This window comes from Orbicella franksi, chromosome 9, assembly GCF_964199315.1.
Source record: "Orbicella franksi chromosome 9, jaOrbFran1.1, whole genome shotgun sequence".
Taxonomy (NCBI): domain Eukaryota; kingdom Metazoa; phylum Cnidaria; class Anthozoa; order Scleractinia; family Merulinidae; genus Orbicella; species Orbicella franksi.
Window position 1 is genome coordinate 8,563,951 of NC_138153.1, and position 14,663 is coordinate 8,578,613.

General features: G+C 41.5%; 1 protein-coding gene and 1 long non-coding RNA gene across 2 annotated transcripts in view; both read left to right on the forward strand.

The window, feature by feature from the left end:
- Positions 1 to 10,015, forward strand: part of LOC145498340 (von Willebrand factor A domain-containing protein 3B-like) — a 33,098-nt gene extending 23,083 nt beyond the window's left edge. Inside the window, exons 31-41 of the mRNA XM_081478255.1 lie at positions 624 to 721; positions 818 to 864; positions 1,328 to 1,748; positions 2,003 to 2,733; positions 2,819 to 2,932; positions 3,915 to 4,091; positions 4,282 to 4,482; positions 4,989 to 5,062; positions 6,416 to 6,497; positions 6,911 to 6,989; positions 7,592 to 10,015. Coding sequence (XP_081334381.1) covers positions 624 to 721; positions 818 to 864; positions 1,328 to 1,748; positions 2,003 to 2,733; positions 2,819 to 2,932; positions 3,915 to 4,091; positions 4,282 to 4,482; positions 4,989 to 5,062; positions 6,416 to 6,497; positions 6,911 to 6,989; positions 7,592 to 7,697 — 2,130 coding nt within the window. The 3' untranslated portion in view covers positions 7,698 to 10,015. The remainder of the gene's footprint in view (positions 1 to 623; positions 722 to 817; positions 865 to 1,327; positions 1,749 to 2,002; positions 2,734 to 2,818; positions 2,933 to 3,914; positions 4,092 to 4,281; positions 4,483 to 4,988; positions 5,063 to 6,415; positions 6,498 to 6,910; positions 6,990 to 7,591) is intronic.
- Positions 10,016 to 10,161: 146 nt separating this feature from the next.
- On the forward strand, positions 10,162 to 14,081 carry LOC145498413 (uncharacterized). The gene is made up of 3 exons (XR_014050855.1): positions 10,162 to 10,624; positions 11,374 to 11,479; positions 12,852 to 14,081. It is a non-coding gene; the product is annotated as an uncharacterized LOC145498413 (long non-coding RNA).
- The last annotated feature ends 582 nt before the right edge of the window (positions 14,082 to 14,663 follow it).

Sequence of the window (14,663 nt, forward strand, 5' to 3'; positions counted from 1 at the left end):
TCGATTATTATTATTATTATTATTATTATTATTGTTATTATTATTGTTATTGTTATTGTTATTGTTATTTGTATTGTTATTATTCTCCTTTCAAAGTGGGCAATAATCATGGCCTTTTGTTGAATGTTATGAGTTGTAAGATGTTAGTAAACATGCAGGGTTACTTGGTGGCCTTTTGGTTTGTGCGCTGGACTCTCCTGATCGAGCGGTCTGGGTTTGAGCCCTTGCCGGGGTCTTTGTGTTGTGTTCTTGGGCATGACACTTTACTCTTACAGTGCCTCTCTCCACCTAGGAGTATAAATGGGTACCGACGAATTTAATGCCATGGGGCAATCCTATGATGAACTAGCATCCCATCCAGGGGGGAGTAGAATTACTCCTAGTCAGCTCATGCTACAGAACCCGAAGATGAGCGCCAGCCTGATTGGCCACTGAGCTCCAATGCAAACTTTACTTACGCAGCATTCCGATATTACTGGCTGGCTTTGGGACTGTTTCTATTAGGGTTGTTGATTACTTGAATTCTTAAATTCGCCGCCCTTTAAAACGAATTGATCCAGCTGACAAAGTTATTAGCCTAACCCTTTTGAGTATAATATTTCTATTTTCCTTTCCTCCTTTAGATCACGTCTCTTAGGAATGACCTGGTAAAGATCTCCAAGGCACGCTACACGTTTGCATGTCGCTACATCAGAGACGCCTTGCTGTCTTCATATCGATCGTAAGTTGAAACAATGTGAGACCATGACATATTCAGGAGTTTCTCTTTCGGCATTTCTTTCGTCCTCAAACGCAACATTCGTTACTTTGTTTTCAGGACAACACCTTTTGGGATGTACACAAAGGGTGATGAGGACGATAAAGGTAAGGGCTCGACCCCTGAGTCGCGGAAATTGTTTCGAAGCTTGTGGTCGTAACTGATGAACTTTCTCAAACGTTTCTTCTCGTAATTACCTCGTGCGTTGCCTTCCTAGTGTGGCTTCAGAAATGGGCGTTGCTGTCAACCTCAGTCGGTATCAGCAGGCGAAATTTTGTGGTGCTTAACCAAAGTTCGTCAGCCCAATTCTTTCTCATATATTTTCCATAATGTTGCGAAGGAAAATGTAGATTTTAATCAAGATATCTTTCCTAAGATGATCCGTAGATTCCCTCCCTTGAGTTCAACTCTTGGGCCACGCATTGGTCATCCTCCTGCCAATTGCGTTGATACATGTTATATGCTGGAACGTTTTTTTCTTCCTTGTTATAAGAACTAGCTTTGAGCCGAGTGTATGGCGTCTATGATCATTCATTTCATTTATTTTCTTTGTGGTCTTGTTTCTTTAAGATAATGGAAAGGGAGACGAGTCTCCTCGTAGTCAAGCCAGCAGTCGTAAAAGTAGTCACTCGAGCCACTCCAGCAAGGGCAGCCGTGGAAGCAGCCGCGCCAGCAGTCATGGTAGCAGAAGCCGCAGTGCAAGCCCCAAGGGAAGCTCTGGGGGAAGCCCTGCACCCTCGTCCAAAGGGGCGTCACCCCGAGAGGCGTCAGAAGACAGACGATCTTTTGAAGAGCTGAAGAAAGAGCTAGAGGAGGAACACAGGAGGCAGCTGAGCGAGGTGGAGAAAAAGATCGAGGATCTGCAGAGGAAGTTGGAGGAAGAGAGAGAACGACACGAAAAGGCGGCGAATGAGCTGAAGGAGAAACGGCGTGAGCTGGACGATGAGCAGCAGAAGTTTTTACAGCAGCAGATTGATGAACAGAATAACAGGTTAGGATTGTTGTATAACTGGATCTCATCTTTCTTTCAACGTTCACTGAAAATACCGTCGCAGTGATTAGGACTCTCTTCTTTAGACTGTTGAAGAAAACAATTTTGTTTGGTTGGTCGGTGCGTTTTCCGAGCTCTACTGAAGGAAGAGTTATCACCCATCCTCTCCCCTTCTTCTAAGCAACGTGGATCCCGAACTTGATAACTTAATTTAAGTGTAATTCATCTTATTTTCTTTTGAATTTTCGTAAAAGACAAAAAGAGATTCAAGAAGAACAGAAGCGCCTTCAGGACCAGCAGCAAGATCTGCTGAGGAAACAGAAAGAACAACAAGAACAGCTTCTCATGCAACAATTCAACCAGACACAACAACTCCAGTTACAACAACAACAACTCTTACAGCAATTAGCGAACAATCTTGCGGAGAACAGAGCCGAGAGACCGCGAGTCAAGCTTCCCGATTTGCCAGCGGTCTCCCCTCCGAGATCACGCTCGATATCCCCACCCAGTGCCTCATCGGCTCACTCGTCCCCACGCTCCTCTCCTAGAGGATCGACCAAAGGTTCCGAGAAGTCTTCATCCAAAGGCACGCCTTCTCGTACTTCGGAGAAAAAGTCCGCGAAATCGTCTTCTCCTGGCTCGCCAATTGCAGAATCTTCCAGACCTACTTCTGCCCGTCCTCGGTCCTCTAGAAGATCATCTAGCAACAGTCTGCCACTGGGATCTGAAGGTGAACATGACGAAGAAAAACTTGATAGTGGAGACGAAGACAAGCAGTCTAAACACAGCGAGAAGGACAAATCGTCATCATCGTCATCATCCTCTTCGTCGTCGTCATCGCCAGCAGTATCGGACAATGAGCAGGAAGCAGAAGAGGCTCCGGCCCCTGCTGGCAGTGAAGAGGAACCCCCTGCTATCCAGTTTCACGTTTCCAATGGCAATGAAGCGTGTCTGCTTACCAAGGGATCTCAAGGGCTCTTAATTTGTAAGTTGTTAGTAAAAAGCAAAATCATTTAGTTTCATATTTTCCAAAGATTTTCTCCCATTCAACATTTCCTCTCTTTTTTCAGCTCGCCTTCCTCCAGACCAGGACCCCGCGGTTGAAAGTGGTCGTGTTATGAGACCTGTCCAGGTGGGAGAAGAAGTTCTAGCCCGTTGGTCTGACGAAGGATGGTATTATAGAGGTAACAAGTACTTTGGTTGTATTCTTTGGCAGTGTGTGGACGTTTTCGTGTGTGCATGCGTGTTCATGGGCTCGCACAAGTCTCGCGTATAGATCGTTTTCACTGTCACGCAATAAAGAAGTAAATCGAAAACCTTCCGGTGGAAAAAGCTAAGAAATTGTTATGTTATAGAAGATAACTAAATAAGATACATCTCCAAGTTTTAAGTCTGTGCGTTTCCCCAAACTTCAGATGTTCGTGGAAATGTTTCGCAGAAATTTACAGAGCCCAGTATGAAAACGCCATGTTGGTGTATATCCGTGGTACACCAATATGGCGGCCGGAAAATAGTGTAAACATCTGGAACTTACTTTGGCTATATAGGCGACTGATTATCAGTACTGAACAAACAAGCATTCACATAAGCACTTTTCCTAATGCTGTAACTTCTAAAAAGGTTCAAAATCATGAGATAAGTATATATTGTTCAACAGGCTCAATCGTAGCCTTGTGTCACACACCTCCATAACCCTGAAATTCAAAGTGCTCTGGTTTCCAAACGAAGCACGCTATTGAGCTGTAAAATTGTAAACAGAACTAAATGTACCGCCTCTTTTGCCTGATGAGGATAACAACTTTGGTGGCTCTTTAGTTTTGGATTTTAGAGAGTGATGACGTCACGTGAGAACGATCTTTAAGGAAATTTTCACTTTGAAAACAAAAATTGAATGATCTGCAAACGTTTTTCGCCAGTAAACTCGGCATATTCAGCAAGTACTTAAGGTTTTACGATATGACTTTCCAATCAACATGTTATGACAAACACTATTGAGCCAACCGTTCGGTAAATTGTTGTTTCTACATTTTTTTGAAACATGACGACTTCAATATTTTAGGACAGTGGCTCTCAGCTCGGTGAACATTTACTGTCACTGGTAGAGATAACTTGGTAGAGTTTTGTTTTGAATGTTAACGCGCGTAATTTTGCTCCATTCTTCACCAGGTACAATCCGTCAAGACTGTGGAGACGGTAGTTATTTGGTAGAAGACAGTCTGGGCGACTTGGAGCAGATTTACATGCAACATATTATCACAGACGCTGATGACGCCGATAATGAAATTGACGTTCACGACCCTGTGATTGCACTCCATCCCTCGTTTCCTTACAGCTATGCACCAGGTATGGAAAGCGTCACGCGCGTTTCTTTTTCGTCACGCAACGCTTCTCCGTAAGTGAACAGGAGCGTTGCGCGACGACTTAAATGACGTGACTTCTATCATGTGGTTATCTGGGAAAACGCGTCATTAGAAGTACTTTTGACAAAGCGCCTGATTATTGAAGTTTCTTAACGCGTGTGTTCATTTCCTAGGCACTGTACTCCAAAAAGACGTGAACGGTTTATACGTGCGGCATTACGATGGAATCGAGAGTGTCATTCCACGAGAGGAGACCTACCTGCTCACCCCGGAGAAGTTCGAGAGTGACTGTCAGTACATTCTGCATTGTGAAGAGAGCTTGGTCGGCCAGGCGGTGGTAGCCAGGAACGAACAAGACGGCATGTTCCATCTCGGTACGTGATCCTTCAGCAGATGTACAGTTTAAAACTCTCAGCCTAAAGTCAGAAATGTGGAGAAGTATCATGCATGGTGATTAATCGATCGATCGATCGATTGATTGATTGATTGATTGATTGATTGATGGCCGGGTATGGCCGACGAGTTCCGGGATTGGGGATGGTGGGGGCTTCCTATATCACACTGAGATGAAAACTTGTCGTCGTACCTGTTGAGGACTTAAAGCCGGGATGGGAATTGACGAAAGTTCTTTTCATAGAACTGTTTCCCGTTGTAAATAGCAACAGTGTTTTGGTATGGAGGGAGTTCTGCTTGGGGAGAAATGAATTTCTTTTAGATTTAGCAATCCAACCTCTTATATCCCCTCGATTTCATGTTTAGCCTTCCAAGGGAGAATAAGACTCTGCCCAATAATTTCATTGGTGTATTTTCGTTAGTTATTTCAGTTTCACTGTATTGTGGGCTAAATACCCTAAATACCCCCATGTCTTGTTTTCTACAGGAACCGTGCGAGAACGTGTCGGTAATGGTCGCCAATACATTATAGAGTGGGCAGATCAGTCGGTACAGCTACAGGTACAGACAATGATCCGTTTGTTATACTGTTATGCTCAGGAAGCTAGCCTGTCCCAAGGTAGTCAGACTGCACGGAAAACGGGAGTAGGGAGATCAGACCACGAGCTAACAGCGTTCTCTGCCTGGTCTGCGTGCTTAAGGTGGCTCCCTAGAGTATTTGCGAACACCCTCCCCTATAGAGCGCGAGTTAGAAAAGGAAACTTAGTTAATTTCTCTTAAAGTTATCCCTGTAGAGATTTACCAGTATGAGTACTGTTTAAATAAGGCTTAAAATACGGTTGTCAATCTTAGGATTAAGACCGTTGCCATGGCAACATGTCATCTAATGACAGGCAGATATATTCATCATTTTGGCCTAAACTCCTCACTATTTATACTTTCCTTCGGTAAAATGTTTTCACACTTTGCCACATCATGGAAATGATATTGCCTGACATTTTGAATCGGTAAAAAGTCAAGGTTGTTCAGACGGTTTTTCCAATATTCTGTAATTTGTCATTCTTCTAAATATATTAGATTAGCTCTGACAGATTTTAACAAAAATAGGGTGTTTTAAAGGCATTGTATGTGGTTACAACTGAGTCAAATTTTAAAAAAATTCACCGAAGGAAACGCGAGAAAATTCACTGTTAGTTTTGCTTTTTGTGCTCATGTTGACGTCATAAAAATCGAAAAAAAAAGACGTTTCCTTCGAGCGCGCGCAGATTACTTGAGCTTATATCCTATGCGCGTGTGCAATCGTAAAACTATAGGGAGCCACCATAAAGGGATGTATAGACTTGCTGCAAGTCGACCTTTGCTTAAGGCGGGGGGTCCACCTGAAATTAAGTGAAGTTTTAGGAAGTTTAAAGAGGGATTAAGAGGAAAAAGAAAACTTTTGGAACACCACCAGACAGTTGAACGCCCCCCGAAAGGGCATCCCAGGTTGGTGGACAACTGTTTGGTGTACGTCTACCAATTTTTAACTTCAAATTCTAATTTTAAAACAACATCAAATCTTCAAAATTTCCCATTTTCGTAAATTTTACTTACTTTGAGGAAAACTATCTATCCCCAAATTTATCCAAAAATCACCAAAAAATTTACAAAACAGCCCAAAACGTAGATATGTGGGATGAGCAGAGAGATTTTTGACTGCTTGAAACGTGAACAAGATATTTGCGTTAAAACCATAATACCCAGCCAACATACGGCCTTCATGTTAACCCCCGCCTTAACCCTTAGCTTATTCATTTCCCTCCAGCGAAGCGACAGGGCAACTGGGCAATGGAGAAGTTATTGGAAAGGACTTTTAGAAAATCTAGGGATGTAAGGATGCTGCGAAATAATTCGGTTATTGTCTTATTTCCACAGAGTTCTGGTTACATCTTTGGTGCCCACACAAAGCGCCGTCCGCTGACCCTGGGTGATCGCGTACTTGCTCTTTCCGATCCAGGTACATGGTACACTTTTACAGGCTTGTGATAACATTGCAAGTTTCCTATGTTAAAAGAAAAAGAAAAAAGTTTCCCATTTACTATAAGATGATGATTGGTTCTCCAAGCGTAAAACAAACTAGACATTTACCAGTGACTATTTATTAACAGTATACACATTCTATCAGTGGCAATCAGTCATTCCTGAGAAATGCTCTGAAGAAAATGGTCTAACAACTGCGCTAAAATGCGACTTTGTAATCGGTAATTAGGAGCAGTTTCAGCGCTCATGTTGAATTGTTCTTCTTTTTTTTTTATCGCGTGACCCAGAGATTTCTAGCAAAATTCGTCTTAGCTAACCGACTTCACTAGCCTGCATTTGAAAAAGCCCCAATTGTCACTCTTTTTTTAATTATTGTTTTTTTTTTTTCAGCACTGTACGTGTATTTACCTGGCTGGATCACTGGTGCTAATGGCCGCAGACTGGTCATCAAGTTTTGTAATGGTAAAAGGTACGCCACTTGAAAGATTGTCTCTTTACTACCACGGGGCAGCGTGAGAGACGCGGTGGACTCGGTCCCTCCCGATCAAGAGGTTCGAGTCCTGTCAGGGGTCATTAGGTCGTGTCGTTGGGCAAGACACTTTCCGCTCACAGTGCCTCTTCCAACCCAGGTGTACCCAGGGTGCCGGTCATTTTATGCTAGGGGCGGGGGTTAACCCTGCAATGAACTATCATCCCATCCAGGGGGACTAGAAATTGCCCTAGCCGTTTCATGCTACGGAAACCGGGATATGCTTCGGCGGTATGGACCACTTGGCTCGAGGCAGAGTTTGCCTACCCGGGGCAACACCAGCTCATGACGAATTTTGGTCTTTGAGACTGCACAGAGCTCGCGGGGTTTTTCGTATCAGAGTAGCTAGGCAACTGATCGCGCTATGAGAGCGTAACGTTTCGGAGGACTTTCGAGTATTCTCAAGTGATTGGTTAATAACAATCGAAAACTTTAAAGGAGTGCTTCAATGAAGAATTGCCTAAAACGAAACTTTGCTTTTCTTCCGTCTGTAACAGTTTAGCAGCATCTTTTTTTACTTATCTTTTTTGCTATATTTTCAGCTCAAGTCACGTGGACCCGCAGCAGTGTTTCTGGTTATCGCGTGACTACTATGACCGCATGGTGGAAAACTATAAAAAGAAGAAGGACCAAGCCAAGGAAAGATGACGAAAGACTGTCACGTGACGCAGTTCTTCCAGAGGAATTGATTCTACTTTTTTGCGATGAGAAAGAACTGTGAAATAACTTTCGACATGAATGTATATATTATTTCATTAGTGTAATTTGCAATAAGCTCTCAGTTTCATCTCTTAGTCATCAGATCTAAGTTCCATTTAAACTATGAATGTAAATGCAAAAAATGAATACAAAAAGAAATTCACTATGAATACAAAACCACAGCCGCTTTTTTACGTCCCTACACCTACCTTTGCTTCAATTGACATTTTCTGCTCTCTGGAAAGAAAAAGAACTTTTGTAAATAGAGTTTTAGCGCACATTCATTTGTTCTGGATGTTAAGACGCGGTTGAAATAAAGCCAAACAAAATGTTTCTATTTTGGTGTGTTCTTGTGTCATCATGTGCTTAAGCAAACTCGTTTCACGTCCTTTCTCTAAGATTCGGCAAGTGTGGTTTGCGTGAGGTAGTCTAACGAATCAATTCTGCGGGATCTCTTTGCGAAGACATAAGCCTTATCAGTAACAAAGATCTTACCAATCTGGCCTTCCCCGTTGTAAAGTTTCCCATGCGTCGTGTTGTGTGTTGTAAGTTTCCTTGTAACGCACGTTATTTCCCACTTTTTCCAGTTCAGACTTCCCAAATGGTTCACTCCTTTACCGTAACCAAATGCGCAATTAGCCAATCGGAACCCGTGTCTGCTGTCCTGATCAAGTCACGGACGTGATACAAATATGGCTATTACACCGCATGTGTGACTATAGCTTTTCCCCGTCAAACCTCTCGTGTAAGTCTCGGTGCGTTTCGTGTGTCTAATACTGAGTTACTCGCGCGTTATCGGATCCCTATGAAATGTACTCTAGCCTGAATTTCTCTGGCATTTCCTTGTCCGTTACACCGTGCGTTCCTTCGCACATTTCCTAGAGCGTTTCATGATATACCCCTGCGTTTTTTGTACCTCTGCTTTTCATATACCCCTGCCTTTCATATATCCCTGCGTTTCATATACCCTTGCGTTTCATATACCCCTGCGTTTCATATACCCTTGCGTTTCATATACCCCTGCGTTTCATATACCCTTGCGTTTCATATACCCCTGCGTTTCATATACTACCTCTGCCTTTCATATAACCCTGCGTTTCACATACCTCTGCTTTTCATATACCTTTGCGTTTCAGATACCCCTGCATTTCATATACCTCTACGTTTCCATACGTTTCTCGTTGCATTCCGCTCTATGTAACTCCGTGGGTTGTGCCTTGACTTCCCGGTGGGCTTCTTGTTTTTCACGGCACCGCTCCATCTTTGCGTTCATTTATCTATCCATTAAAATGTTTCTATCGTGCATTCTCCCATGTGTTCCCCGTACGTTCTCCCATGGGTCCTGGCTGGTTTCTTGCTAACTTCTCTGTTCATCCGCGGCGGTTTTCACTGCCCTACAAAACATGGTAGATTGTGTGGGCTACCACAGGTGGACCACTCTATGTGTTCGTGGTTAATAAATACAAAACGGACAGAATCTATGAGGGTTATGAATAAAGCTCTGAAAATTGCATATCTAAATTACATCTCGGTCTGAATATCCCAATAAAGTTAAATGAAACGCTAATCGACTCGTGTGGTGTTGTTTCGCCTTCCTGGGGCGTCTGAAGCGTCTTTTTGCGAAATTACTCTTGGTAAAAACCCAACCAGTTTTGGGAAAAGTTCAATTTTTCAGCTCTTTCCGTGACTGGCTAAGACTGCGATGAAATCAGAAATGTGAACAAAGCCAAACAATGGCATATGCAACATGCAAAACAGTCAACGCTCTTGCGCGTAAACACATGGTTATGTTTCTTGAATCAATTTGATCGAGCTTATGTCTCTCGAGCTAGGTTTATTCCTCATTTGTTCGTTCTGGCACCACATGATTCAAATGTAACTGTTTACGCGCCTGTTGACTGTTTTATATGTTGTATATGCCATTGTTTCCCAAAACCGGTAGGTAGAATCGCGAAATTGTCTTTCCCACGGGCTAGATATACAAGGCAGACTATTTTGCTCCTTCCTTAGGGCTTGAATATTAGGAAAATCTTGCAGAGAATTGTCCAAGATTGACCACAATTCGGCTCCCTCGAAATTGCGCACGCAGATTGCGCCCACCATCTTTCTGATTGACAAGAAATAAGGCAACCAACGGAGTGATGACAGTACTGTCAAAATCAACCAATCAGAGGGTATAGCAGCTTCTGCTGTACTAGAAGATCAGAGGGTCGTTAAAGATATTCTTACAGGCTCTCTTGCCGTTCCTTAGTCCTCCTTCGTTTTTTTCTTTTGCTCTCCCTTTTTTTTTGCGCTCGTCCCCAACTACCGTGAGCCTAGAACAGGCTACCGCCATGTTGGATGACCATTAACAATAGAATTCTAAGTGGCTTTTTTGTTCCTGTCATCCAACACGGCGGGGCTAAAGCACAGGTCACAGGTCAAAGTTTACAGGTCACAGGTCACAATAAAAAATAATTGTGAATTTGCGGTGAGTTCGTATTTATATCGTATTTAGGTCGCATTTCGTATTTAGACACATCCCTATCCACCCAATGATGTGGTCCTCTCACGTATCTCTCTTAAATCCTTTTAACAAATGTTAATCTAAGATTGCTAGTTTGAGATTTCAATGTCCTTGAAATCCGCCTCTATCAAAAATTTTCTTAGCCATATTTGCTCTAATAAGGTAATAATGGTTTGTTAATGGTTTCCTGGAAAGTTACTAATGGTTTGAAGTAGCACTGATATACACCCTACCCCAGAAGGGATAAAGCCAAAAGGTTACGTGATCAGTAGTCGAACACATCAACCTCGTCCCCAGGGCCTTCTCCTCGACGATTTTCAAAATGGCGGTTCGTCGGGAGAAGGGTAGCGAAGATAGCCGACTATATGAGGTGAGTGGCCGATTTCTTTTCGTTTTTTAGAGGATCTTGTCCTTTTATTACCATTTTATATCCACAAAAAGCTATCAGTTAATGAAATGGCATCGTGTACGTTTTACTACCACGCGATGATGTTCTCGTAATAAGTTCAAAGTCTATGGAAAATAAGCGCCGAGAGTGCGATCGAATTAACAGTTGTTAAAGTGATTTAAGAGAAACAGCTGTGTGGACAACATCATTGGGTGGATAGGGATGTGTCTAAACACGAAATGCGACCTAAATACGATGTAAATACGAACTCACAGCAAATTCACAATTATTTGTTATTGTGACCTGTGACCTGTGACCTGTACTTTAGCCCCACCGTTGCCAGGGTCTGTCGTTTGAATTTCTCGGGAATAGTTGCAAACAACCTATATGTTAACAGGATTAAGGCATTGAAGTCTGGCAACTCTTCTCACTGGAGATGGCATTGAATGTTCTACTCATACTGTGGCAGCAGCCACTGTATGCAAGGCAGCCAATTTATGCTGTGTTTACACCTGAGCATTTACTAAGGTTAACTTTTACTGAGGTCAAGTTACTAAACCTTGGTATATTTGTACAGTGTTTATACTAGCTCAAATCTCTCGTTGCCGCATCAACAAATTGTCAAGTCATTGCTTTTTATTCCAAAATACTGCAGAACAATTCTGCTGGCTGTTTGTACACTGGGTATAAATTTGAACAATTGATGTCTTCCGTGATTGAATTAATAACAGAACAAAATGTTTGCTTCAACTGTTTGTGGACGACTCATGACGACGGAACAAGTCACAAAGGATTGGGAAACTGAAAGCCTTCTTAAGTTGTGTTTTATTGCAACAGGTGAGTACAGTTTCTTCTCCAGTATTGCACAAATTAAATAGCAATAGTCTTCTACAAAGCAGTTACTGGTGCCTTCACACAATATAATGTTCCTCTCTAGAGAGAAGACAGAGAAGGGAGAAGGGTTGCATGTATGACCAATACAACTCTTAATATAATTGTTGACTTACTTGACCACTTGATGAATAACTAATGACAACAGTTTCAATGTGTTTTATACTGAGGAACCATGACCTCTGAATCACTGTGGGTAATACGGCCAGCCGCAATTACCAACTTAACTTAGTGATATTCCAACTCGGGCTGCAGGCTGGGATTAAAGAGGTGTGCAATGTCTTACTGTGTATATCAACATGGGTCAGATCAGGCCAGATCAAATCAATTCTTAACCAGAAGTAATTTGGTGCCAGGACAAACTTTTACTCCATAATATATAGATTTAGCCAAGGCTAAAAGCGAAGCTCTGGGCTGGGTTGTTCAAAGCCTGATTAAGCTAACCCAGGTTAAGCAAGAATTTTGATTTGAGTTTTGTAGCTTTGCAGTGAGATTTTCTGTTAAATTATTGTTTGGCCTTCTGTTTTGAGTTTGAATAATCACAAAATACACTAAACATAAGCAGTGAAAAACATATTTATACAAAAAAAGTTATACTTTGGTTAACTTTTAATCCTGGGTTAGCATTAACCTCCTTCCGAACAACCTGGCCACGATCGTTAAATCAGTTGCATCACAAGTGTCCCATACTTAATTGTGTTTGTCAATCGATCGAACCTTTGTGCAGGTTCTAGCATTGTTAAATTAATGTTTGTCACAAATTTCAGGGTGGTCCATTTAGGGTAGTCCATGGGTAGTCCATTCAAGTAGTCCATGGACCAGGTCCAGTAGGGTGGTCCATGGACTAGGGGTCAGTAAAATGTACCATTGCGCTGTCAGTATAAATATGGACTGCAGACTGTGGACTACGGACTTAGGTATAGAACGCGGACTCAGGTATAAAACGTGGACTGTGGACTAAATGCAGTCCGTGTTTTTTACTGACTGGTTGTAACTAATATTACATAATACATGCATAAACGAGAGCTAACCCTCTGGTGTGTGCGTGCTTTACGATCAATTCATTTGTTTTCGCCCCTGCTGAGGGGAGGCCAATTTCATGTCTACCTAACAGCCCAGGCACAAAATGCTGTTCCTAGAATTTTTGCTTTTTTAATGTACCAGAGTGTCCGACCAGGCTAAGCTTTTACCTGGGTTAGAAATGTTTGGGTAATCCTTTAAGAGGTTGTGAAATTCTTAAGACTCTGAAGCAAAATTTTAAGAGAAAAGAATTATTTGCACATTGTTTTTACTTACTAGTTACATATTGGATTTACAGGCAAGTTGTTGGAGACATAGATCACAGGATCAAGGACCGTGGACCGGGGACCGGGGACCGGGGACCCAGGACAGAGGACCCAGGACAGAGGACCCAGGACAGAGGACCCAGGACAGAGGACCCAGGACAGAGGACCCAGGACAGAGGACCCAGGACAGAGGACCCAGGACAGAGGACCCTAGACAGAGGACCCAGGACCCAGGACAGAGGCCAGGACTCAGAGCAGAGGATCAAGGAGAAAGGATAGGACTGAGGACTGACAACTGGGGATCAAGGACAGTGGATGAAAACAAGCCCTAAATGACGAACTTTCATCAGTTTCATCATACTGATATATTAAGGTATATGAGATATTACTGGCAGCAGAGATGGTACAATGCACCTTGCCCAGAGGGTTTTTCTCCAGGTACTCCGGTTTCCCTCACTCCTGAAAAACCAATATTCCCAAATTCCAATTTAACAAAATTGGTAACACATTGCTGTGGGCCAACTGAGATGAAAAATTCTCTGATTACTCAAGGTAAACCTTTGTAATACCAATTTATTACTCTCTGTTCATTTCTTAGTTACATGTGCACATGTGGTTTTGCAGTCTCCTTTGCAGCTGTTATTTTAGTTAATGAGCAAATTGGGAAGAAGCTTTATTTATTTTCTGTATCAATCAATCAATCAATCAATCAATCAATCAATCAATCAATCAATCAGTCAGTCAGTCAGTCAGTCAGTCAATCAATTAATCAATCAGTCAACCAATCATTTAATCAATCAAAAAATCACTCAATAACTCAATTAATAGTTAAGATAACAAGCCCAGGATATGTAGCTAACTAAAGTAGCAATTACCAACCTTTAAATTTATCTAGTTGCAATTTGAAGATTTTTGACATTGTATTCCAATACCACTTTGGTGCACATGTAACTAGTACCCAATATGTAAACAGAGGTATTGAACTGACCAGTATGTTGTGTGGGTGTCGTTCATTTGCAAATAAGTGGCTTGCTTGTCACATTTTCCATACAATTCATTATATCAGAGCCAGGAATTATGCCAATAGCAATCATCATTAAATCTTAAATTGAGTTTGGAGTTGAAAAACAATATCTTTTGCCAACATCAACACAAGAAACCTTTTTTTGTAGTTTCAAAGTGCATCATGCTCTAAAATTATTGACCAATTCAGTTCTCACTGATCACAATTATTTTCTTTGGGTGAGCAACATTTTCATTTTTGTCCCTGATTTTTTTTTTTTTGGTTCAGATCAATAGCATGATGGTGCTTGAAACTATAGTATTTTTTTATCACCTTTGAACAAAGGAAGCTTCCTGAAAATACCCTTTTGTGGTAATGCAAGTAAATTCAATTGACTGATCAAGAAATTATTAATTGAATACAATAACAATCTGCTGCTTTTCACAAATTTATTCAATTTACTAAGTGTTATTCAAAATTGTTATTTATTACTCGATCAGTATCACAAAAATTTCTGAGCTACGTTTTCCCAAAATAATGCATTCAAAGTATATTCAATTGTAGGATTAAGAAATTATGAAATCAGTGCAATACCAATCTGTAGGATTTCACAAATTTATATAACTAACACGCATTTATTGTCATACAAAATTGTTATTTCTTACGCGATCAGTTTAAAAAAAAAACGAATTTTTTTTTCTAAAATAATTTCTTTGCCTCCTTTGTTTAAAGGTGCCACAGCAAGCTCATTAGCACAAAAGTAAACAATTACTAATTAACTCAGCTAACACTACAAATTTTGGTGTCATAAGGTCTTCACATTGGCATCGACACTAATGTG